The following is a 26,533-nucleotide window of genomic DNA, read 5'->3' as shown; positions in this document are numbered from 1 at the left end:
ACGATAGACCCAAAAAGGTAAAAAAAAAAAAAGAATGGTAATTCAATATTTTAACTTTTTATTTTACCAGCCTTTTATTCTACAGTCTTTGATTTGACTAATTAACGTATATGTACTAATACTTATATTAATAACATAGTATATTAATTCACATGTATTTATTTATTATTATGTATATAACCATGTGACGTGCGCGCACACGCCACGCTTTTAAACGCTTCCGTGTGACTCTTCCGCTCTTCCTTCCTGAAACAATATGAACCTGGCTGACGATAGTACCAAAAGCATAATCTTAAACTGTTTTGAAGTTAAATATATATATATATTTAATTTAATAGTGATTTAATATTTTATCTTTTGATTTGATTTTACCAAAGGCCCTTATTATATAGGCTAGTCTGATTTTACTAAGTAACTTTCATTTAGCTACTATAACTTATACTAATCACATAGTATATTAATCCACATGTATTTTTTTATTATTATTTATGTTTCAAGAATCCCCATGTGACGTGCGCGCACACGCCACGCTTTTAAACGCTTCCGTGTGACTCTTCCGCTCTTCCTGTGTCACTCTGTAACTCGGCGGAGTCGGTAACCGGAATCAGCATGTTAATCATCAGTAACAGGATTAAATTATGCTCGCTGGCCTTCACCGCTGCGCGCATGTACGCCACCGGAGCTCAAGCCAACAACAACCCGGTGGTGTTCTTCGACATCGCGGCGGATAACGAACCGCTCGGTCGAGTCACCTTCGAAGTGAGCGAGCGAGAGACGTTACGAACTCTACTATGGGGAAGGCTTGGCTTATGAATAATAATGACGCAGCCCGACGTTCGTCTAGTTAGTTCTTCTGATTGGCTGAATTGAACGCTGGACGCTACAGTTGGCCAATCAGCGAACTCTTCGAGGATTTTCTTTGGATATTAATTAGAATGCGTGACTGGACGCTCCGCAAAGTGTATTAAGTAACGGCATATATAATAGCGTAGCCTTCTCCATAGTAGTAACCTGCAAAATGCTTAACTTTATAATACTTTAATGAATAACATTTGTGACAAGTTTTGGATATCACAAATGTTTTTGTTTTTAAAATATTTTTTTAATCAAATATTTCAATGTTCAACACAAATGTAGCTAGTCCCTATGCGGATTTATTTTGCCATATGTTTATTTTAATTGACCTTCATTGACCTTTAATTCTCTATCTTTTTTAACTTTAGCTGAATGCGGATGTTGTGCCCAAAACCGCAGGTAAAACCATCGAAAACAGCTTATATTCGTTATTTCTCTCACACAGGTGCCATGTTTGATCTTTTGTGTGTTTCACAGAGAATTTCCGAGCTCTCTGCACTGGTGAACGTGGGTTCGGATACAAGGGCTCAATCTTCCACAGGGTGATCCCACAGTTCATGTGTCAGGTAACACGACCCTCATCATCATCATCATGACATTAATAGATGAAGAACAAGATCACACACGCTTTCATGAGCTGATTCAGATCAAACCTGCCGGCGCTTCTGGGTTTGGCTTTCACTTGAAGCTTAAATGGATAACCTTAGTTCACCCAAAAAAAATCATCATCATTTACACACCCTTGTGTTTTTCCAAACCTGTATGAGTTACTTTCTTCTCCTGAACACAAAAGAAGATATTTTGAAGAATATATGTAACCAAATTGACTTCCATAGTATGTATTTTTCCTAGTATGGAAGTCAATGGGTGCCGTCAAAATGTTTGGTGACCGATATTCTTCAAAATATCATCTTTTGTGTTCAGCAGAAGAAAGAAACACAGGTTTGGAAAAACACAAGGGTGTGTAAATGATGACAAAGTTTCATTTTTATGTAAACTATCCCTTTAAATTGTGATTTTACAAAGCCCTTTAATAACCACTGAATAAAACACGTGCTCTTCCTGTCCTCACAGAAGATCCGCATTAATCCGGCATCATTAACTCTGCATCTGATGACGATTTTGTTTCATACTCATTTTAAGCCTCAAATGCTCTTTGCATGTATTATGTGTAATACATGTATTTTTACACTAGTGTGTTTCTCTCAGGGAGGAGATTTTACCAACCACAACGGAACCGGAGGAAAATCCATCTATGGTCCGAGATTTCCGGACGAGAACTTCAAACTGAAACACACCGGCCCAGGTAAAACACACCTGTCTTTGCTCAATAGACGCGTCATGGTGAACGCAGGAGAGTTTGATGATTGTTTGTGTCACTGCGATCCTTCAGGATCTCTGCAGGAACAGCTAAACGCCTCTAGATGGCGCTGCAGTAACTGCTCAAATCACTCTTAGTGTTAACTAACACTCAAATAGTTTTAGAAAAAAATGAAACAACTTAATTAAGTTGAAGTCAAAATTCTTAAATTACTAAAAATCAAAGCTAAATGGAAATGTATATTAAAAAACTAATAAAAATGACAAATTCAAATAATATTACTAAACCTTAAGCTAAAATTTAAAATGAAAATATACAAATAAAAAGCAAAATATCAAAATACTATAATAAAATAAAAAATAAACACTGATCTCAATCTGAAAGAGAAAAAGAGCAGATTGTCATAACTTTCTTATTTTTACTTGCTACTATTTTAAAACATTGGAAGCAAAAATCATGTGATGCAGTGATATAGAAATTTGATTCAGTACTTGTTTTTTATTTATAACATGTTAATATTTTAAATACGCACGGGTTAATGTTAAGTTTTTTTTTTATTCCTTTTTCTTTAATTTTCAACTATTACACTTTTATTGTACTTATTTTATTGCTTTTAATTGTTTTTTGTCTTTTTGTTAAATGTTTTTATATTTTGCCTGACAATTACTATTTATTTACTCGTTGATTTGTTTGTTATAGTGTGTGTGTGTAAAATATATATATATATATTTATATTGTGTTATGTGTGTGTTTATATGCAAACATGCATTTAAATCAGCAGCTGTCTAGATATCTGTATCGTCAAACACGTGTCAGTTAACCACTAGTTCTGACTGTGTGTGTGTGTGTGTGTGTGTGTGTGTGTGTGTGTGTGTGTGTGTGTGTGTGTGTGTGTGTGTGTGTGTGTGTGTGTGTGTGTGTGTGTGTGTGTGTGTGTGTGTGTGTGTGTGTGTGTGTGTGTGTGTGTGTGTGTGTGTGTGTGTGTGTGTGTGTGTGTGTGTTTTTCTTCTTCCAGGTATTCTGTCCATGGCCAACGCTGGACCAAACACAAACGGATCCCAGTTCTTCATCTGCACAGTCAAAACAGAGTGGTACGAGAAGATCCTCTTCAGTTTCATGTGTCTGTGAATGAGTGAATGCCATGTTGAGAGTGTGTGTTGTGTGTCTTCCAGGCTGGACGGGAAGCACGTGGTGTTCGGCAGCATTAAAGACGGGCTGGATGTGGTGAGGAAGGTGGAGGATCTGGGATCTCGATCGGGAAGAACCGCCAAGAGAATCAGCATCAGCGACTGTGGAGAACTCAAGTAGATTCACTGAATCATTTCACTGAGTCATTTCACTGAATCACTTCACTGAGTCATTTCTACTGTCCTGCCGCAGATCCATCGACTACTAAACGTTCTGAAGGCGCCAAAAGCTCCATAATGTGAAATCCAGACCCTTTTGGGTTACAGGAATAGTCTTTATTTACTCTCTCATGTTGCTCCAAAGCTGTACGATTTTTCTCTGGAACACAAAAAAGGAGAATTTTTAAGAATCCTCACTCATAAAACGACTCTTTATAGTGACCAGAAAGGGCACAAAACAGCAAAAACGCCTAATTTTTGGCCTTTTAATCTTCTGCAGTTTCACATTGAACAAGAAAAAGATCCTCCTTTTAAAGTTCCAGGTAAAAAAACATCATCAAACAGGTTTGAAATGATATTAGGGTGTGTAAATAATGTCATAATTATCATTTTTGGGTGCATTATTCCTTTAAAGTGGTATCCACTGTTAATAAGTCATTCTCAGGTAATATTGGTGTTTAATCTGGACTGAAAACACGTCACATCTGATGACCTCTTGTCCTCATGCATTAGGGTTATGAATTATGGCCAGTGTGCTGCAGTATTGAGTTTGGATAATAAAGCCAAGAGCAATAATAAATGATGTTTTAGTGGTTTATTTGTGTGTGCACAGTTCTCGTTTAAGGCACATGTCTGTGTTTCACAGGTTATTAACGGCACGGCGCATTAAAGCAGGAACATTTCACAGTCATTCATGTAAATGTAGTTCAGAACAAGTTCAGAACTGGAACTGAGGATTCTGGGACTAAACATTGAACCATTTCATTAAAAGTAACTTGAGTCCGGATTATAAGTGAACAAACTCATTTAAACAGCAGATATCAAATATCAATTCAGACCAGAACACCTTTTTGATTGACAGGTGTGTTTGTGCTTGTTTCTTTACACATGAAGTGCTTAAAATGCTTTTTTTTTAGGCCACTGTATATGAGATATTACCAAAAAAAAAAGTATATTTCACATAAAAACGAGTGTCACGTCGTTTAATTAAACCTATTAATACTGTTGTTAATGTTTTTTTATCTATATTGCGTCACAATTATTTTTCCCCAAATACACACAAAAAGTTGGGAAAAAACAGGCACTTGAGTAACGCATCCTAAAATCACACAATTTGTTCTTCAGTGACATGTAAAAAATAAGAGCTATAAAAAATTCATTAAAGATCAACAATTCATCAAAAACATCATCAAAAGCCCTTTGGACAGAATCTCACACTTAATACACACTAAATGAGGATATTTCGTAGATTTATATGCTGTTCGGCAGTATATTTTCATAACGTTATTGTATATGTGTGAATATAGAGGAAATGCAAATCATATTAGTAGTTTTCATTGATCGCAATATCTCGATTTGGGATATCTCGCAATATCTCGAATATGGGGTGGAATTTTAACAAAAATTAAAACAATAAAAAAAACTAAAAAATACTCCAGGTGTTTTTTCTTTTCTTAACAAAACGCTTATTCACAGCAATATTATTTTAATTAATAACGTATCGGTTTTTTGATTTAACAAAATCCACTTGATGACGTCACCCAATAGGAAGTGACATCATTTCGGAGGGAACTCAAACATCAGAAAGATGTTTTGTGCTGCAGCTCTTTATGAACATCACGTTCATCTTGTCATTGTGTGAATATTCAGTATTTGTTTTTAAAAAGCAACAGAAATAATAAATAAATTAGGGCTGTCAAATGATTAATCACATCCAAAATAAAAGTTTTTTTACATAATATATGTGGGTGCACTGTGTATAATTATTTTGTATATATATAAATACACACACATGCATGTATATTTAAGAAAAAAAATATTATTTATATATAAAATATTTATATATAATATAAATTATATATAAATCTATATACAGTATATACATGAAAATATTTCTTAAATATATACAAGCACGTGTGTGTATTTATATATATAAAATAATTATACACAGTGCACCCACATATATTATGTAAAAAAAACTTTAATTTTGGATGTGATTAATCACGATTAATCATTTGACAGCCCTAATATATATATTTAATTACAGTAGTCAACATTTGAAGAGGATCAAAACCTTTCAACAGTTATACATGAATTTTGAACAATACCCGTTCTTGTCTTGATCCACTTCAAATGTTGACTACTGTATATATATCTCAGCACATTAAATGAGAGTTGTGGGACAGTTTTTTTTTTTTTTTTTTTTGAATTTCGTGTTTAAGTTTTGTGGTGAGTTTTAATTGTGGTGCACCATTTACTTAAACAACCACAGATTTATTGTTAAAAATATATATTTTCTGTGGCAATCAACATATTGCATAACTGCTGCTGACACCATTTCAGTATTTACTCAGAGTTCTGCTTTAAATCAGGAATCAGTGAATATTGTCCAGCTAAAGTGGAGCAGATTATAGCACCGGTCACGATGTGAATGCGGGTGTATCTGGTCTTTAGGATGCCGGAGGTCAGAGGTCACTGAACTCGACGACAGTAGTATCCGAGCTGCTTACACTTCTCACAGAGATGCTGAGGATGTTCTTTGCTCTGGTCCGATACGTCCAGGCCGTCGGGTTTCTCCAGAGGACGCTGCAAACACACAGGAAAGATTTTATAGAGCACCGTCCTATTCTGCTTTTCTCCATGTTCATCTTTCTTTAGTGTGTGATGTTGATGTTTGATCATGAAAAAGGTTTCGGGCGTTCTTCTCTATATCAGTGTCAGTTTTTCTGAACTCCTGAAACGCCTCCATTGTAGTCTTGAGTTTCTTCCGGGAACACGTCACAATATTCCTCATTATAATAAATAATATGCAGAATAAAGGGGTGGGGCCTGGTTGAGTTAGTTAGTAGTGTGTTAAACTGGCGGTTATGGGAAGGGGCGGGACATTTCCCAAACACACTCGAAGTGCTCGACCAATCACAACACACTGCTCCAGCCGACCAATCAGAGCACAGTGTGCTTTTCAGAAGGAGGGGCTTCATAGAGACAGGAAGTAAACAGAGCGTTACTGACAGACTGGGAAGAGAGGAGCCGCAACAATGGAGAATATGAGGAGAATAATCAACATTCAAGCAGGAAAAAACCTGTTCTAGTAGAGCCTGAAATCAAGACTTTGTAAAAGGGATTAACATGGCCTCTTTAAAATATTTTTCTGATTTAAAAAAACAGCCATGATGTCTACATAAAAGCATGCATCTTAATAGCAACATTTACAATACAGAAGAACATCTGGTGAACATTACAAAGTAAAACGGGACGTCAGGAGCGTTGAGGAGAGCAGATCCGACTCAATGCTCTTCATCGAGTGTTTTCTACCCGGTTCATAACTTCATAACCTGCCAAACACACTGCAAAGTCCCTCATGAAAGCTTTATCTTCAGCCAAAAGACCTCTATTACATCAGTGTCTCCAGTTTCTGAAGTCCTGATTAATAACAAACAGATGCTCGCCAACTTTTTACGGCTTCAAGTCTGTTTAGATGTTCTTTAGCGGCTCATTTTGTACAGATGCTTCAATAAAGAAACTTCAGAAAGCTTGCAAACATTCGCTGAGTTCCTGAGCCGTCAGCTGTAATGATCGTGTTTATATGGACAAGACGGAAAACTAAACACAGAAATGAACATCTTAATCAGTATCTTTGTCTTGATTTTTAGTAAAAAAAAAACATCCTTAAAATGAGAAACATTTACTTGGAAAGTCAGATTGCATAAGGTGAATCTGTATATTTTTTTACCCAAAGTTTTGTTAGATTCACGCTTTAAATAATTTAGCAATGGGGTACTGTCACAGAGTCAGCCACACGTCACAGCCCCAATCATCACCCAATCACCAGGGCCCGGTTGCGTAAACTACTTAGACTAGTCTTAAAAGTTATGGTGTGTTCACACCGAATGCGAATAGAGCGTCAAATACACGTCTATCGCGTCTAGTTAGACGCTTGAACATTTTGAACCCATTCGTGCGTCCGCGTCACTCGGGAATAAAAAAACAACAACACAATTTCTTTCTGGCATACGCTTCCGTCATGTCTGAAATAAAAGATATTGCTCTGTAATTGTTGTGGAAGTCCCAAATACGGAAGAAAGCCAAACGCCGACGTGTCTGGGTTCACAGCACCATCCAGAGGCGCACTCAACTCGGTGAATTTCACCGTCTTCTCCAGGAACTGCGCCTGGATGACAGCCGCTTCTTTCTCCAAGCTATTTCCTTTTTTGCCCGGTCTCTGTAAGCATACGACGTAGTATCGTGTATTCCAGGGTACCCACAGACGGCAACAATTAGCATCTCCTCCATTTTCGACAACAGTGATAGACCGGACGTATCAATTAGCTCTTCGTTGATTGGCTCGCGCAACAAAGCCTCATGCGAATCTTCCGCTCGAGTTAAAATTTTTCAACTTGCGCGGAAGTCGTTCGCGGAAGAACGATGTGTCTATTCGGTGTCTTTGCATTGACTTTGTATGTAATCTACTCGCGCAAATAATTAAATAATTAACCATTAGTCATCTCATTTTTTTCTTCAAGACTGGTGCTTACTTTTTAAAGTCAGTTACATAAAAAGGTAGACCAGTCTCATTTGAATCAGAAAAGTAAGACTGGTTACCCCTTGACTAATTTATAGCGGTCAAATTAGTTCTTAAGGCAGAGTCTTAACATAGTGGCTAAGTTTATGCAACTGGCCCCAGGACTCGTTCACAATCACCGGATTACTGACTCGCTGGCCTGCACTCCCTCATCAACACAGCCTATATCTACACGCTTCACCTTCACCTCAGTGTCTGGTCTCGTTGCAGTTACCACTGCTTACCGTCAGACTCCTTACCATTCTACTTGCCTGTGATCGACTCGCCAAGTCTCTAGTCTTCCATCCGTCATCCTGACCCAGATCTCCTGTCTTCATGTGCACTCGTCCCCTGCACAGAGAATCCACTTCAGTCAGCGCCAGCTAAGGCACCACCATCATTCAGCAAGTCACCATCGTCTGGTTCCCACTGTTTCTCCAGCACTCTGCTTAATAAACACTGTTTGCACCTTAACATCTACATATCTGTCTCCTTCTGTGTTGTGACAGAAGACCAGACCACAATGCAGAGTCCTGCCGGAACAAGTGAGGAGCATCCACCAGATCCGTTTGACGAACTCGTGACGAGCTGCTGGCGATGGTGGAATGGAGACACTGGCTGGAGGGAGCTCACCGCCATTTTAAGGTCATCACAGATTACGGGAACCTAGAATATCTCAGAGAAGCCAAGCGACTCAACCCAAGACTAGCCCATTGGGCTCTGTTCTTCACATGGTTCGACTTCACCGTGACCTACCGAACCGGTACCAAGAATTGCAAGGCGGATACCTGGTCCCGTCTGTACCATCCTGAATCCACACCTACATAAACCTGTTCTCCCTCCAGCAATGGTAGTCAGTCCTATCCATGGTCCCTCGATCAACTCCTCCAAGCCTGCTCCACCGGAAGGTCCTGAGGGACAGTTATATGTACCATCCGTCTGTCCCTCATGGACTCGGCACACACCTCTCCGGGCTTTGGACACCCAGGCAGCGAACCCTCTCGCTCCTACAAGATCGCTACTGGTGGCCCAGGATATCTCCCGGTACATCAAGGGGTGCTCAGTCTGTGCCATCACCAACACACAGAGAAAGCTACCCGAGGGAAAGCTGGTACCTCTTCCGATACCCAGACGCCCCTGGTCTCATCTAGGCATTGATTTCATGACCGACCCCCCTCCGTCTAATCATCACACTTGTGTATTCTTAGTCGTAGACCGGTTCTCCAAAGCCTGCAAACTCATCCCAATCAAGAGCCTGCCCACTGTGTTCGAAGCCGCAGAACTACTATTCCAACAAGTATTCCATCATTATGGCCTACCAGAAGACATCATATCAGACAGAGGTCCCCAGTTTATCTCCCGGGTGTGGCAGGCCTTCAAACTCCTCTGTGTCTCAGTGAGTCTATCCTCAGGGTAGCATCCGCAGACCAACAGCCAGACTGAGCGCAAGATCCAGGAGATCGTGAGATACCCGCGGTCATACTGCCACCAGGACAGCTGGAAACGCTACCTCCCCTGGGCGGAGTATGCCCAGAATTCCCTGCGTCAAACCACCACTGGGCTTACTCCGTTCCAATGCATCCTCGGCTACCAACCTCCTCTCTTCCCCTGGTCCGGGGAACCTTCGGAGGTGCCAGTTGTCAATCACTGGTTCGAGGAGAGCGAGAGGGTATGGGACTCGGCGCATGTGCATCTCCAGCAGGCAGTGCGAAGACACCGACACCAGGCGGATGTCCGAGGAGCTGAAGCCACCCAATACCAGCCGGGACATCCGTCTTCGCCTGCCGTAAGCTGAGTCCCGCCATATAGGTCCCTTCACTGTGCAGAAGCAGGTCAACGAGGTCTACAGGCTCAACCTTCCACCTCACTACCGTATCTCCCCTTCATTCCCATGTCTCCCTCCTGAAACCCTTCACTGAACCCATGTCCTCTTCTTCCACAGAACCCAAACCACGAACAAAGTACCTCCTCCTCCTGAGGACCTGGAGTCCATACCCTCCTCGACTCACGGCGACTGGGCGCCCGCCTAGAGTACCTGATCGATTGGGAGGAACGCTCATGGGTCTCTCGAGATGATGTCCTGGATCCGTTGCTACTCACCCAGTTCCATGAGGATCACCCTGACCGCCCCAGAGGTCGAGCCTGGCCCCATCGCCGAGTCAGTCAGCTGTCAGGAGCCGGCCGTGGAGGAGGGAGTACTGTCACATGCTGCGTCCCAATTCGCCTACTTATACTACGCCCTAAAAGTATGTACTCTTTGTGTGAAGAAAAAGTACATACTTTTGAGTGTGTAGCAAAAGAGTAGGCAAGCTTTTGGGACACACTACTTTGCCATCTTTAACGGACAGCTCTGTCGCGTGCATCCTATCACAGTAAACTCCCCTGTCAATCATCCTATCACCATAAACTGCCCTGTCAATCATCTTGTCACAGTAAACTGCCCTGTCAATCATCCTATCACCATAAACTGCCCTGTCAATCATCTTGTCACAGTAAACTGCCCTGTCAATCATCTCGTCTTAGTTCAAATCCTCCATTCAATCTAATATAACTTTTTACCATTTCGGAGAGAAATGTTGTCGCACGTTCACCTGCCAGTCGTGGGTCTTTCATGCCGAGACTCTCCTCATGTTTTTGCAATTTGAATGTAATGATGAATTTAAAAGCTAATGGCTAAACGTATCTTTACAAAAGGTCACAATGCTGCAAAATGTAGACAACATTGAATAAATACATTTCCGTCAGATTAGATACTGATAATCAATCACTCAAACCTTCATCTAAACCTCTCTACATAACCACCAGACTCGCGCGTCCTCCATGTCTGTAGTTTTTTAACAGTTTTCACTCGTGTTTGTAGTTCTAACCAAATCCTCGTCCAACGCGCGATGGGCAATATCAGCGTGTGCATCGATCTGCACTTCGGATTCTGACCGGAAACAGTAGACCATCCGGGTCTCTTTGGATACTCATTTCAACATACTACGATTTGGGACGTACTCATTTTATTTTCGAATACTATTTAGGATGGATAGTATGCGAGAGTATTGGGACACCGTCACAACCCCAATTATCACCCAATCACTAGGACTCGTTCACAATCACCGGATTACTGACTCGCTGACCTACACTCCCTCATCAACACAGCCTATATCTACACGCTTCACCTTCACCTCAGTGTCTGGTCTCGTTGCAGTTACCACTGCTTACCGTCAGACTCCTTACCATTCTACTTGCCTTTGATCGACTCGTCAAGTCTCCAGTCTTCCATCCGTCATCCTAACCCAGATCTCCTGTCTTCATGTGCACTCGTCCCCTGCACAGAGAATCCACTTCAGTCGGCGCCAGCTAAGGCACCACCATCATTCAGCAAGTCACCATCGTCTGGTTCCCACTGTTTCTCCAGCACTCTGCTTAATAAACACTGTTTGCACCTTAACACCTACATTTCTGTCTCCTGTGTTGTGACATAAACATTAGACTAATGGTTAAATCTTGCTTAATTTAGCTAAAGGATGTTTAGGCCCTGTTTACACGGGAACGCTCGCGGGTGAAAACGTAAAAATATTTTATCGGATGTGCTTTTCGTTTAAACGGCGACAACGTTTTTGGGGCTTAAAAACACAAAAAAGTGAAACCACCGTCCAGAGTGGAAATCTTAAAAACGCTCCACCGCCGCGTTCCCGTCTAAAGGGAAAAAATGCCCTAGATAGTGAAGGTCATAGATATCCATAATAAAGGCTAGATGTCTCGTCCGCGCTGCTGGCCAATGGAGGTCGACGTCCGCACCTGGCGGCCATCTTGCCACAGGCAGCTCGCTCACTCGTAACATTGTGTAAATGGTGCATGTACTTTTTAAATAACCATAACTTGCTCAATTTTCTACCGATTTTCAAACGGTTTGGTTTGTTATAAACATCAGAGATGTAGTTATGACACTGCACACTTATGAAAAATAAGTGTATAAATAAATAATCAACCAAAATTATCTAGCCACGTTAATAACGTTTGTAAGAAACCAAACCGTTTGTAAATCCGTCAAGATTTCAGCAAGATAAGAGTATTTGTGTTCGTGCTGATCACTCATCTTACATCAGGCACCACAGAGCCTTGCCTGTGACAAGATGGCCGCCGGTGATGACGATATAGACTCCGCCGTAAGACATCTAGCCTTTATTATGGATATCTATGGTGAAGGTTGTACGCAGGCGCGCGGACTTGGTGTTGTGGTGTGGCAGTGCTTCACATTGCCACCTAGCTACCTGGAGTGCGTACTACATCGAATTTCACACACTTTTGCGTCACCATATGCACGCGGAATTCCCACCCATAACGCTCGTCTAAACGCAGAATAAAAAGTGATAACACAAAGCCACTTTTGCGTTTTCTCTTCAGATCGTTTCCGTGTAAACATAGCCTTAGATATTGCAACCTAATGGCAGAAGTGCTGTTTTTCAGTCTAAAGTGAGCGTCTGTTCACCTGTTTGTGAGGATAGACGTTGATGTGGCATTTGATGCACTCCTGACCCATGTTCGCCCATGAGTTCCCACTCATCCATTTCCTCTTGCATTTGGGACACTTGTACTCTCCGAAACACCTCTTCTTTCCCTGATACGGCGTCAGACCCTCTCCTTTAGGACGAGCCTGGTAACAAAACAATGTTTAGTTCATCAGACTTGCAAACGAGAATCGTACATGCAGAGGCGACTCAGCTAAAAATAAATGACTGAATCACACACTGAACATATTTCAGTACCATAACCATCGTTCAAAAGTTGTCAGTGAGAAATTGATACTTTTATTCATAAAGGATGCGTTAAACTGATCTAAAGTGACAGTATTTCAAATAAATGCTGTTCTTTTGAAATTTCTATTCATCAAATAATCCTGAGAAATAAAATGTCTCGGTTTACACAAAAATATGAACTGTTTTCAACATTGATAATAATCATAAATGTTTCTTGAGCAGCAAATAATGATATTATACTGATTTCTGAAGGATCATGTGACACTGAAGACTGCAGTAATGATGCTGAAAATACAGCTTTGATCACAGGAATAAATTACACTTTACTGTATATTCACATAGAAAACCCATATTTTACATTGTAATAATATTTCACTGTTTTTGATCAAATAAATGCAGCTTTGCCTTGGTAAGAATCAAAAACCGGCTCTCAAAACCATTTAAAACTTAATTATTCCAAACTTATGAAAGGTAAGGTACATTATTTTGTAAATGTTAATACTGTTATATGTGTCATAGAGGTTTTCAATCTTTAATAATGTTTCATTTCATGTTTTTTCTGAATCCCAGCGCTGCATTTGTCGAACTGTTACAGTATTTCGATGTTGCAGTTCTTCATGTAAATGTTACGTTACGCTGTTACAGTGTATTTGATATTACATCACATTAACATTCTGAACTGTGGAATACAATTCAAGATGTGTCATGTTGCAGTTTAAATGTTGCCAGAAGAAGCACTATAGTGAATATCAGTGTAAACTCTCTTCTCTTTCGCACATACATACGCAGGTCTGTTTCAGATTTAAAGGACTGGCACAAGCATCTGTGTTTGACACACTCACATGTGTTTAATCTCTTTGCTGTGGTTATTAGGAGTGTTTAGTCATGATGAATCTGTCTAGGGCTGGCTCAGGATCATTGAGATGCTTTAAACATCTTTCTGAAATCATTCAAGCTGCATTTCTAATAATTCCAGAGTCAGTGTTGTGTTTGAGGAGTTACTTGTGTTGGATGTGAGCAGAGCCGGACAGTAACGGAGTACATTTACTCGAGTACAGTACTTAAGTACAATTTGGAGGGATCTGTACTTTACTCGAGTATCATTTTTGGGGAGTACTCATAACTTTACTCAAGTACATTTGAGAGGCAAATATTGTACTCTTTACTCCAATACATTTCTATCCATAACCGTGAGTACCTGAGTAAAAAAAAAAGAAAAATCTCGGAAACCCTCAATTTGTTGTTTCCCTCTCAAACGTGATTGGATTGTGCAGGCGCCACTGATTGGGACAGCCTATCAGCAATCACTTTCAGCTTTCCGCCAAAGTCAACTCCATGGTCAGATTTTATATTACACATTAATGTAAGCCAAGCATTTGGTTTGATGTTCTTGAGTATGTGGTGTGTTTAACACAGTCAAATGTGGCACTGGTGTAGCCACGAGGGATTTCTGATTTCTTTAAAAAAAAAACTTTAGGAGGCAAAAAATATTTTTACTGATTATGTGAATTACACTGCGCAAACCAAAGTAGGCTACTACCCAGCGAATGAAGAAGGGTTGGCGCTCAGTCTCCACAGTACATAAAATATTAATTTTGTTTTATTTAATTTTTCGGGTTTGCATTTATGAGGAAAAAACAATGTTATGGACGTGTTCTCCGTTACGGATGTGAGTGCTCTGAAAGCGACATAAAAAATGCTTTAAAACTTTCACAGAGACATCAAACAGAAAACACGAAACCTTTCTTTAACCTGAATTTCGTTTTGCATTAATTGTATCTTAATTTTAATCAATGTTTCATCAACCAATTGCCTGGGTTTAATAAATAAGAAGTAAATAGCAGATGATAGATAAGAAATGGAGGTGCCGGCACGTGAACTGGATCTCGTCTCATAAATGAACCGAAACTCAGTGTATAAGGTAGCCTACTTGCCTCTCACAGATATGTCTACTTTTAAACAGAAAAATTCAAAACGAAAGAAAACAGACTACAGACTGCTCTCTGCTTATGTAATCTGTATGAAATGTGCATTTCTCTCTGCCGCGTTCACTACTGAAGATCGCGAGTCAGCATCGTCAACTTCATCTAGCCGACACTGACAAAGAAAACACTTGTTTATTAACAAGTGTTTATTAATAAACAATTAAAATATCTCCTTGCTATATTTTACATATTCATAATCATTCCTTTTGCCGGTTCTTTGTGACAGCTTTTAGGTGTTTTATTGGCAGCGCCACCCTTACATGTGGTGTGTGTGTGTGTGTGTGTGTGTGTGTGTGTGTGTGTGTTGTCCCCGCATTTAAAGATGGGACCCCCCAAAAATTTTATTCAATTAAATAAAGCAACATGAAAGATGAAAATGACTTGATTTTACTTTCAATTCCTTTTATATTCTCCAAGGTATTAACATTAACATTTTTCATAACTCCATGTAGGACGTTTCTGTGCATAAATGTAAGCACTGTGGCAGTAGATTACTAATGCAATATTTAGAAAATCTACTCTTGTACTCTTGATACTCAAGTACTTTTAAAAACAAGTACTTTAGTACTTTTACTTAAGTAGACATCTGACTGTAGTACTTTTACTTGTACTTGAGTAAAATTTAGCAAGGGGTATCTGTACTTTTACTCAAGTAACAAAGCTCTGTACTCCGTTCGCCTCTGGATGTGAGCTCTGTGTGACTGATATGTGATTTAATCAGAAGTATCTGAGCCTCTTACGTCACTGCAGCACCAGCTCCATATAAACACCTGCTGCTTTACTAACCACACACACACACACTTCCTCACTCACTCACTAATTCACTCACTCTCTCACACACACTCACTCACACACACACCCATTCACACACACTCACTCTCTCTCACACACACTTACTCTCTCACACTCACTCACACACACACACACACACACACACACACACACACACACACACACACACACACACACACACACACACACACACACACACACACACACACACTCACTCTCTCACACACACACTTACTCTCTCACACACACACACTCACTCACTCTCTCCCACACACACACTCACTCAATCACTCACTCTCTCACTCACACACACACTCTCACTCACCCACTCACTCACTCACATACACACACACACTCACTCACTCACTCTCTCTCTCACACACACACACACACACACTCTCTAACTCACACACTCTCTCACACACACACACACACACACACACACACACACACACACACACACACACACACTCACTCACTCTCTCTCACACACACACACTTTGCTCGCCTTACTGATGATCCACTACTACAACATTCGTGCAACTTAATATCTTTGTCCTTCTTTATATTCCTCCAATGAATATAATTATCTAAGGCAACCAATCAAAATTCAGCAGCCAATCAGTTTAATTGTAAACAGATGTTCATTTGCTGTATACGTCCACAATGCTGTCGAAACATGGATCCGCGAGAACGACTGTAATCGCTGTATTCTGCTGCCAGGGTTTGTAAAGAAACACGATACGCCTATATAGACTGAACACATAACACATGCGCATGATGTCACCGGTTTCACAATTTTGCGTTTTTGTACTTTACACGGAAACGATAACGGTAAAAAATTATGAAATATTATTACAATGTAAATCAGCTGTTTTCTATGTGAATATATAGTAAAGTGTAATTTATTCCTGTGATCAAAGCTGAATTTTCAGCATCATTACTCCAGTCTTCAGTGTCACATGATCCTTCAGAAATCACTCTAATATGATGATTTGATGCTCAAGAAACATTTATGATTATTATCAAACTGTGTTGCTTCATATTTTTGTGGAAACTGTGATAGATTTAATTTTTCAGGATTCGTTGATATTAAAAAGTTCAAAAGAAAAGCATGCATTTGAAATTTGACATTTGACATATTTTGTAATGTTATAAATGTCTCTTTTGATCAGTTTAATGCGTCCTCGCTGAATTTCAGTACTAGTTTTACTTGATCTTAGTGCTGCGTTCGACACTATAGATCACACAATACTCTTAGATCGACTACAAAATTACATTGGTGTTCAAGGACAAGCATTAAGCTGGTTCAGATCATACTTATCTGACCGCTACCATTTCGTCTACTTAAATGGAGAAAAATCGATCATAACTTCGGCAAACTATGGAGTGCCGCAGGGATCTGTGTTAGGCCCTTTATTATTCTCAATATTGTATATGCTGCCACTTGGAAATATTATAAGGAAACATGGAATTAATTTCCATTGTTATGCTGATGACACTCAAATATATATTTCATCACGGCCAGATGAATACGCTAAATTATCCAAATTGACAGATTGTGTTAAAGATATAAAAGATTGGATGACGCGTAATTTTCTTTTATTAAATCCAGACAAGACAGAGGTAATACTTATCGGTTTTAAAAACCGTCCACAAAACCTTACACAGCACGACTTTGACACATTAGGATCCCCTGTTACCTTATCGACTACAGTAAAAGACCTGGGTGTTACATTAGACTGCAACCTGACTTTTGAAAAGCATATTTCATATGTTACAAAAACAGCCTTTTTCCACCTTAGAAACATTGCTAAGCTACGTAATATGCTATCAGTCTCTGATGCAGAAAAGTTAGTTCATGCATTCATGACCTCGAGACTAGATTACTGTAATGCTTTATTAGCTGGTTGTCCTGCATCTTCAATAAACAAGCTACAGTTAGTCCAAAATGCAGCCGCTAGAGTTCTTACTAGATCAAGAAAATATGATCATATAACACCGATTCTGTCATCACTTCATTGGTTACCTATAAAGTTCCGTATTAATTACAAGGTCTTGCTTTTGACTTATAAAGCTCTGAATGGTTTAGCTCCAGTCTATTTAACGGATCTTCTATCGCCCTATAATCCATCGCGCTCTTTAAGATCACTAAATTCGAGGCTTCTGGTCATTCCTAGGATATCCAGATCCACCAAAGGAGGGAGAGCATTTTCACATTTAGCTCCGAAGCTCTGGAATAGCCTTCCTGATATTGTTCGTTGCTCAGACTCGTTCTCCCAGTTTAAAACTAGACTAAAGACGCATCTATTTAGCCAGGCATTCATATACAATTTTTAATCTTACAGTTACTGTAAATTCGGCCTCTACTTCATAAACGCCAGAGGAGAACTGGCCCCAACTGAGCCTGGGTTCTCCCAAGGTTTCTTTTTCTCCATTGGGTCATCTGATGGAGTTTTAGGACACCATCGGGTCACTTGATGGAGTTTTAGGACACCATCGGGTCACTTGATGGAGTTTTTCGGTTCCTTGCCACTGTTGCCTTTGGCTTGCTCAGTTGGGGATATTCAAATTAAATGACCCATCATACCACTGATCAGCTCTACCAAACTTGGATGTCTTTTCCAGTAATAAACAAACACTGTTAAGTTGTTTTGATTGATACTGTGAAGCAGCTTTGATACAATCTGTATTGTGAAAAGCGCTATTTAAATATATTTGACTTGACTTGAATTAAAAGTTGCATTGAAAGTTCATATTTGCGTGGAAACCGTGATAATTTTTTTTCTAGAAAGTTCAAAGAACAGCATTTATTTGAAATAGAATCTTTTGTAACATTATAAATGTCTTTACTGTCACTTTAATAAGTTTAACGCATCTTTGATGAAATCATTGAAATTAAGTCATTGCTATGTTGTACCTAATGCCTATTGGCTATTGTCTTTAAAGTGCTCTTTAAAGCCTGAAGTGTAGATGATGTCCCGGCTCAAGCCCTGTTGAATCATGAAGCAACAGTGACATGAAGCCGCTGAGATGTTTATTCAGTGTGTGAGATCACGACTGGCATGTGAGCGTTCGGGTCTGAGACGCCTGTTAATCTCTGACCACCAACAATCTCTGAAACGTGAATGAAATGAAGATGTCAACAGGCACATGAAAGATGATTCTGCCTCATGTCCGAAAACACCCAGGACCATCAGTCCGCATGAAATATGATGATGAACTACAGAACAAAACACTGAAAAGAGCAACATGAACATTCTGCTAAACATCTCCATTTGTTTTATGCAGGATACATTTATTCGGCTTTGGACACAAGGGTCAGTTTTTTATTTTAATTAATTTAATTTTTTTATTTAATTTGAATTAATTAATTAATTAATTAATTCACTACCCCTTTAAAGTCGGCATGATAGTCTTCTCTCCTCTATTGTGTCGTATATCCGAGTGAAACGCTTCTGGAACAAGAACAAATGTGGGCGGGGCTTGATTGTGTCCGTGGGGAATTGATTGGATGGTTGTGGTTTGCTATTGGCTGATCTCATGTGAGTGACAGGTTGCCCCGCCCACATCATCAGAGAAGAGAAGAGAAGCTGCGAGACGAACTTATTCTGATTCAAGATTACCAACAGAATTCTGCCAAATGTTTCCCAACGAGTCAAACACTGTTGTCTCAACGAAGAGTTTTAAATGTAAGAATATTCCTGAAATGTTAAGGGCTTGTGAATTCTCAGCGTGAATAAATTATGCAAACACAATCAAATTGTCCCAACAAAGTAGTGTTACTTAGGACAATTTTTAAGACAATAGAAATTATGACTGCATCAAATTCTGTTTTCGCAATGATTCCCTTTTTCCAGTGCAATGCCGGGGTCTGAGAGTGTGTTCCTTCGGGGCCGCTGAGAGGCCCCTGTAACCGCCTACAGGATCCAGGCCTCTATATGAGCAATAATATAGAGCCATCATCGTCATCATCATCATCATCATCATCATCGAGTCCAGCTGCGGGAGTTTGGCAGAACCACGTTAACAGCTGGATATTGTGAGTCAAAGACACACACACGCATACTAACACTCACGCACTCCCCCCCCCCCCCCCCCCCCCACACTCATACTAACACACATACTTCCACACACACACACATATACACACGCATACTAACACACACGCACTCACACACACACACACTCCCCCCCACACACTCACACACTCCCACACACACACACACTCCCCCCCCCACACACACACACACTCCCACACACACACACACACACGCATACTAACACACACGCACTCACACACTCCCACACACACGCATACTAACACACACACTCCCCCCCACACACACATATACACACTCCCACACACTTACCCACCCACACCCCCCCCCAACACACACACACACTCCCCCCCCCACACACACACACGCACTCATACACTCCCACACACTCCCCCCCCACACACACACACACTCACACTCACACACACACACATACCCACACACACAAACACATATACACACTCCCTCCCCCCCACACACACACACTCCCACACACACACACACGCATACTAACACACACGCACTCACACACTCCCACACACACACACACACACACACTCACACACGCATACTAACACACACACTCCCCCCCACACACACATATACACACTCCCACACACTTACCCACCCACACCCACCCACACCCCCGCCCCAACACACACACACACTCCCCCCCCACACACACACACACGCACTCATACACTCCCACACACTCCCCCCCCCCACACACACACACACTCACACTCACACACACACACATACCCACACACACACACACATATACACACTCCCTCCCCCCCACACACACACACATACCCACACACACACCCACACACCCCCCCCCACACACACTCACACACGCATACTAACACACACGCACTCATACACTCTCACACACTCCCCCCCCACACACACACACTCACACACGCATACTAACACACACACTCCCACACACACACATACCCACACACACACACATATACACACTCCCTCCCCCCCAAACACACACACACTCTCACACGCATACTAAAGCCCCTTTCACACAGCGCTGTGTGAACGCAAACACGACCCGGGACTGATGCCGGGTTGGGGACCTAGTAACATTGCCGTGTTCAGACCCGGAACGCGCGCTGTGTGAACAAAAGCCAGAACCAATGCCGTATAAGGGGTGTGTCGTAGTGAGGATTCACGAGCCTTTGCAATGACGTAGTTATCGTGCGACTCAGTTACTCTAGAAGAAAGTTTGTGTTTGTCATCGATACAAGAAAGAACGAAAAATGTCTGCAAACTGGACTGAAGTAGAGACCCGTCACATCCAACGTCACGCGTCTCTCCGGAACATACGCGGGTTGTGTGTGAACGCGCTCTCTGATTCCGGCAAATCACTGGCAGTGTGAATGAAGCCAAATCAAACGAACCCGGGTCAAATCCCGGGTCACTTTATCCGTGTATTTTCCGGAATCTCTGTGTGAAAGGGGCTTATCACACACACACTCCCACACACACATACCCACCCACACACACACACACACAGCCCCTTTAGAAGGAGTAAAAGACTGTTTCGATCTGGTAAACTAAACTCAGAGAGTTTGGACGTCTAATGAAATGATTCTCAAGCAAACACCAGTGTGATCTTAGCATCATTGATATTTGGAATTTTCTGAATTCTTTAATCGTAGTAATTTTGTCGTGTGCACATATTCAATGAATATGCAAATTAAATATGACATCATCTAGCGACTTTTTGAGCAGACTGAATGCAGTATTATTTACATTGGACACATGAGGACATTTGTTTTTGGATTATTAACCTTGCAAACACTGTAATAACAGTTACCAATCTAAACCTCAATCTAGCGTGCAAAGACTTCCCGTCGGCCGCACGGATTTGTTTTCCCAGAGTTCCACAGTGGAGATTCTCCGCGTGCCGATTGGCTTTCGCCAGCTCTCGTCCATCTGGATCCCATCAGAGCGAACAATGAGATCCAGTGGAGAACGTGTGTTCCTCCTCCCGAACCTCTTCCCTTGTCCACGCCTCTCATTAAAAACATGACGAACGTGAACATGCTGTTTCAACTTCACTGAGCAAAACTCAGTCAGAGAAACTTAAAGTTTGGGAAATGTGGGATCAGTAATGAAAACTGTTATTCAGCGAGGACGCATTAAAGACATTTATAACATTACAAAATATGTCTGATTGCAAATAAATGCTTGTCTTTTGAACTTTTTAACATCAACGAATCCTGAAAAATAAAATCTATCACAGTTTCCGCAAAAATATGAAGCAACACAGTTTGATAATAATCATAAATGTTTCTTGAGCATCAGATCATCATATTAGAGTGATTTCTGAAGGATCATGTGACACTGAAGACTGGAGTAATGATGCTGAAAAATATAAAACAGCTATTTTAAATTAATATTTCACAATATTACTGAATTTTTGGCCAGATAAACGCAGCCTTGGTGAGCAGAAGAGACTATAAGAAATAAAATTTGCAAGTAATTTCACTGTGATATTCATCCAACACCAAATGATCTGAACTGCACATGACAGCTATTATTAACACAATAAAACATAACATTATACTCCATTACACAATGAAGGAGAAACTTCTGAACCATATATTTTCCTCCAGGTAAAGAATTTTAAACATTCATATTTCATTTCATTCATATTAATAACACAGTTTTAATCATTTTAATAAGTCCAAAAACCACAGCCAACATTTGCTCTACATGTAATAAATTAAATCAGTTTCACACGCCTCACTGTTGGCCATGATCCAGCCAATCATGCCAAAGGGAGTTATATATTTTAATATCCTCTTAAACTTTACTAATAAGACAATCTTTTTAAGATATTTATATGAGTTGAATGGAGTATTTGTATGGTGTTGGAAGCCTGACAGTATTTGTAGTAGAGTAACGTCTCTGTCAAACACACATGTGTTCCTGTCCCACAGCATGAGAGATTTACATTCAGTGTTCTGGCTTATATACACATTTCTGTGGGTTTCCCCACACACACACACACACACACACAGACAGAAGATGTGTCACATTATTTGACTGAATAACAGAGAATGTGTCCAGTGTTTAACACTCTCACATTAACACTCACTGACTCAATGCTATGGAGATTTGTATGGTTACTAGTATGTAACTAGTATGTTGTAATGTGGTCGCTAAGGAGATCTGGGTGGTTGTTAGGCGGTTAATTACTAGCTTAAGTCAAAAGGCAGTCACACACTGGACGGGAAGTGCCATAGAAAAAGCCATAAAAAAGACTTTTTTACATTTACATTTCGCAATTATTAGTTTTTCTCCCAATTATTACTTTTTCCTCACAATTCTGAGTTTACATCTCACAATTATTACTTTTTTCTCGCAATTATTACTTTTTTCTCGCAATTATTACTATTTTCCTCTCAATTCTGAGTTTACATCTCACAATTATTACTTTTTTCTCGCAATTATTACTTTTTTTTTGCAATTATTACTTTTTTCCTCACAATTCTGAGTTTACATCTCACAATTATTACTTTTTTCTCGCAATTATTACTTTTTTCTCGCAATTATTACTTTTTTCCTCTCAATTCTGAGTTTACATCTCACAATTATTACTTTTTTCTCGCAATTATTACTTTTTTCCTCACAATTCTGAGTTTACATTTCGCAATTATTACTCTTTTCTTGCAATTATTACTTTTTTTCTCAGAATTCTGAGTTTACATTTGGCAATTATTACTTTTTCTCGCAATTATTACTTTTTTCTCGGAATTCTGAGTTTACATCTCGCAATTATTACTTTTTTTCTCGGAATTCTGAGTTTACATCTCGCAATTATTACTTTTTTCTCGCAATTATTACTTTTTTCTCAGAATTCTGAGTTTACATCTCACAATTATTACTTTTTTCTCGCAATTATTACTTTTTCCTCACAATTCTGAGTTTACATCTCACAATTATTACTTTTTTCTCGCAATTATTACTTTTTTCTCGCAATTATTACTTTTTTCCTCTCAATTCTGAGTTTACATCTCACAATTATTACTTTTTTCTCGCAATTATTACTTTTTTCCTCACAATTCTGAGTTTACATTTCGCAATTATTACTCTTTTCTTGCAATTATTACTTTTTTTCTCAGAATTCTGAGTTTACATTTGGCAATTATTACTTTTTCTCGCAATTATTACTTTTTTCTCGGAATTCTGAGTTTACATCTCGCAATTATTACTTTTTTTCTCGGAATTCTGAGTTTACATCTCGCAATTATTACTTTTTTCTCGCAATTATTACTTTTTTCTCAGAATTCTGAGTTTACATCTCGCAATTATTACTTTTTTCTCGCAATTATTACTTTTTTCTCAGAATTCTGAGTTTACATCTCACAATTATTACTTTTTTCTCGCAATTATTACTTTTTTCTCAGAATTATGAGTTTACATCTCGCAATTATTACTTTTTTTCTCGGAATTCTGAGTTTACATCTCACAATTATTACTTGTTTCTCGCAATTATTACTTTTTTCCTCACAATTCTGAGTTTACATCTCACAATTATTACTTTTTTCTCGCAATTATTACTTTTTTCCTCACAATTCTGAGTTTACATTTCACAATTACTACTTTTTTCTCGCAATTATTACTTTTTTCTCAGAATTCTGAGTTTACATTTCGCAATTATTACTTTTTTCTCGCAATTATTACTTTTTTCTCGGAATTCTGAGTTTACATTTCGCAATTATTACTTTTTTCTCGGAATTCTGAGTTTACATCTCGCAATTATTACTTTTTTTCTCGGAATTCTGAGTTTACATCTCACAATTATTACTTGTTTCTCACAATTATTACTTTTTTCCTCACAATTCTGAGTTTACATCTCACAATTATTACTTTTTTCTCGCAATTATTACTTTTTTCTCGCAATTATTACTATTTTCCTCTCAATTCTGAGTTTACATCTCACAATTATTACTTTTTTCTCGCAATTATTACTTTTTTTTGCAATTATTACTTTTTTCCTCACAATTCTGAGTTTACATCTCACAATTATTACTTTTTTCTCGCAATTATTACTTTTTTCTCGCAATTATTACTTTTTTCCTCTCAATTCTGAGTTTACATCTCACAATTATTACTTTTTTCTCGCAATTATTACTTTTTTCCTCACAATTCTGAGTTTACATTTCGCAATTATTACTCTTTTCTTGCAATTATTACTTTTTTTCTCAGAATTCTGAGTTTACATTTGGCAATTATTACTTTTTCTCGCAATTATTACTTTTTTCTCGGAATTCTGAGTTTACATCTCGCAATTATTACTTTTTTTCTCGGAATTCTGAGTTTACATCTCGCAATTATTACTTTTTTCTCGCAATTATTACTTTTTTCTCAGAATTCTGAGTTTACATCTCACAATTATTACTTTTTTCTCGCAATTATTACTTTTTCCTCACAATTCTGAGTTTACATCTCACAATTATTACTTTTTTCTCGCAATTATTACTTTTTTCTCGCAATTATTACTTTTTTCCTCTCAATTCTGAGTTTACATCTCACAATTATTACTTTTTTCTCGCAATTATTACTTTTTTCCTCACAATTCTGAGTTTACATTTCGCAATTATTACTCTTTTCTTGCAATTATTACTTTTTTTCTCAGAATTCTGAGTTTACATTTGGCAATTATTACTTTTTCTCGCAATTATTACTTTTTTCTCGGAATTCTGAGTTTACATCTCGCAATTATTACTTTTTTTCTCGGAATTCTGAGTTTACATCTCGCAATTATTACTTTTTTCTCGCAATTATTACTTTTTTCTCAGAATTCTGAGTTTACATCTCGCAATTATTACTTTTTTCTCGCAATTATTACTTTTTTCTCAGAATTCTGAGTTTACATCTCACAATTATTACTTTTTTCTCGCAATTATTACTTTTTTCTCAGAATTATGAGTTTACATCTCGCAATTATTACTTTTTTTCTCGGAATTCTGAGTTTACATCTCACAATTATTACTTGTTTCTCGCAATTATTACTTTTTTCCTCACAATTCTGAGTTTACATCTCACAATTATTACTTTTTTCTCGCAATTATTACTTTTTTCCTCACAATTCTGAGTTTACATTTCACAATTACTACTTTTTTCTCGCAATTATTACTTTTTTCTCAGAATTCTGAGTTTACATTTCGCAATTATTACTTTTTTCTCGCAATTATTACTTTTTTCTCGGAATTCTGAGTTTACATTTCGCAATTATTACTTTTTTCTCGGAATTCTGAGTTTACATCTCGCAATTATTACTTTTTTTCTCGGAATTCTGAGTTTACATCTCACAATTATTACTTGTTTCTCACAATTATTACTTTTTTCCTCACAATTCTGAGTTTACATCTCGCAATTATTACTTTTTTCTCGCAATTATTACTTTTTTCTCAGAATTCTGAGTTTACATCTCACAATTATTACTTGTTTCTCACAATTATTACTTTTTTCCACACAATTCTAAGTTTACATCTCACAATTACTACTTTTTTCTCGCAATTATTACTTTTTTCTCAGAATTCTGAGTTTACATTTCGCAATTATTACTTTTTTCTCGCAATTATTACTTTTTTCTCGGAATTCTGAGTTTACATTTCTCAATTATTACTTTTTTCTCGGAATTCTGAGTTTACATCTCGCAATTATTACTTTTTTCTCGGAATTATTACTTTTTTCTCAGAATTCTGAGTTCACATCTCACAATTATTACTTTTTTCCTCACAATTCTGAGTTTACATCTCCCAATTATTGCTTTTTTTCTCGGAATTCTGAGTTTACATCTCACAATTATTACTTTTTTCTCGCAATTAT

At 38.8% G+C, this 26,533-nt stretch overlaps 2 protein-coding genes across 2 annotated transcripts in view; one reads left to right on the top strand and one right to left on the bottom strand.

Moving 5' to 3' along the window:
- The first annotated feature begins 555 nt into the window (after positions 1-555).
- ppifb (peptidylprolyl isomerase Fb) lies at positions 556-4,105 on the top strand. Its single transcript, XM_056241800.1, has 6 exons — positions 556-759; positions 1,224-1,254; positions 1,333-1,421; positions 2,065-2,161; positions 3,192-3,267; positions 3,349-4,105. Exons 1-6 carry the CDS (start codon positions 610-612, stop codon positions 3,482-3,484), a joined length of 579 nt encoding a protein of 192 aa, XP_056097775.1. The 5' UTR covers positions 556-609; the 3' UTR covers positions 3,485-4,105.
- A 1,642-nt stretch (positions 4,106-5,747) lies between these two features.
- Positions 5,748-26,533, bottom strand: part of zcchc24 (zinc finger, CCHC domain containing 24) — a 28,431-nt gene continuing 7,645 nt past the window's right edge. The window contains exons 3-4 of the mRNA XM_056241806.1: positions 12,564-12,728; positions 5,748-6,108 (exon numbers count right to left, since the gene is read on the bottom strand). Coding sequence (XP_056097781.1) covers positions 5,995-6,108; positions 12,564-12,728 — 279 coding nt within the window. The 3' untranslated portion in view covers positions 5,748-5,994. The remainder of the gene's footprint in view (positions 6,109-12,563; positions 12,729-26,533) is intronic.

Source organism: Rhinichthys klamathensis, unplaced genomic scaffold, assembly GCF_029890125.1.
Source record: "Rhinichthys klamathensis goyatoka isolate OS25496 unplaced genomic scaffold, OSU_Roscu_1.1 h1tg000677l_1, whole genome shotgun sequence".
Taxonomy (NCBI): domain Eukaryota; kingdom Metazoa; phylum Chordata; class Actinopteri; order Cypriniformes; family Leuciscidae; genus Rhinichthys; species Rhinichthys klamathensis.
Note: the sequence above shows the minus strand (reverse complement) of the source record. Positions and strands in the feature narration are given on the sequence as shown.

Coding starts and splice junctions, on each gene's coding strand:
- ppifb (XM_056241800.1), top strand. CDS start 610: ATGTTAATCATCAGTAACAGGATTAAATTATGCTCGCTGGCCTTCACC. Junction 1,255..1,332: donor TGTTGTGCCCAAAACCGCAG/GTAAAACCATCG, acceptor TGTGTTTCACAG/AGAATTTCCGAGCTCTCTGC. Junction 1,422..2,064: donor TCCCACAGTTCATGTGTCAG/GTAACACGACCC, acceptor TGTTTCTCTCAG/GGAGGAGATTTTACCAACCA.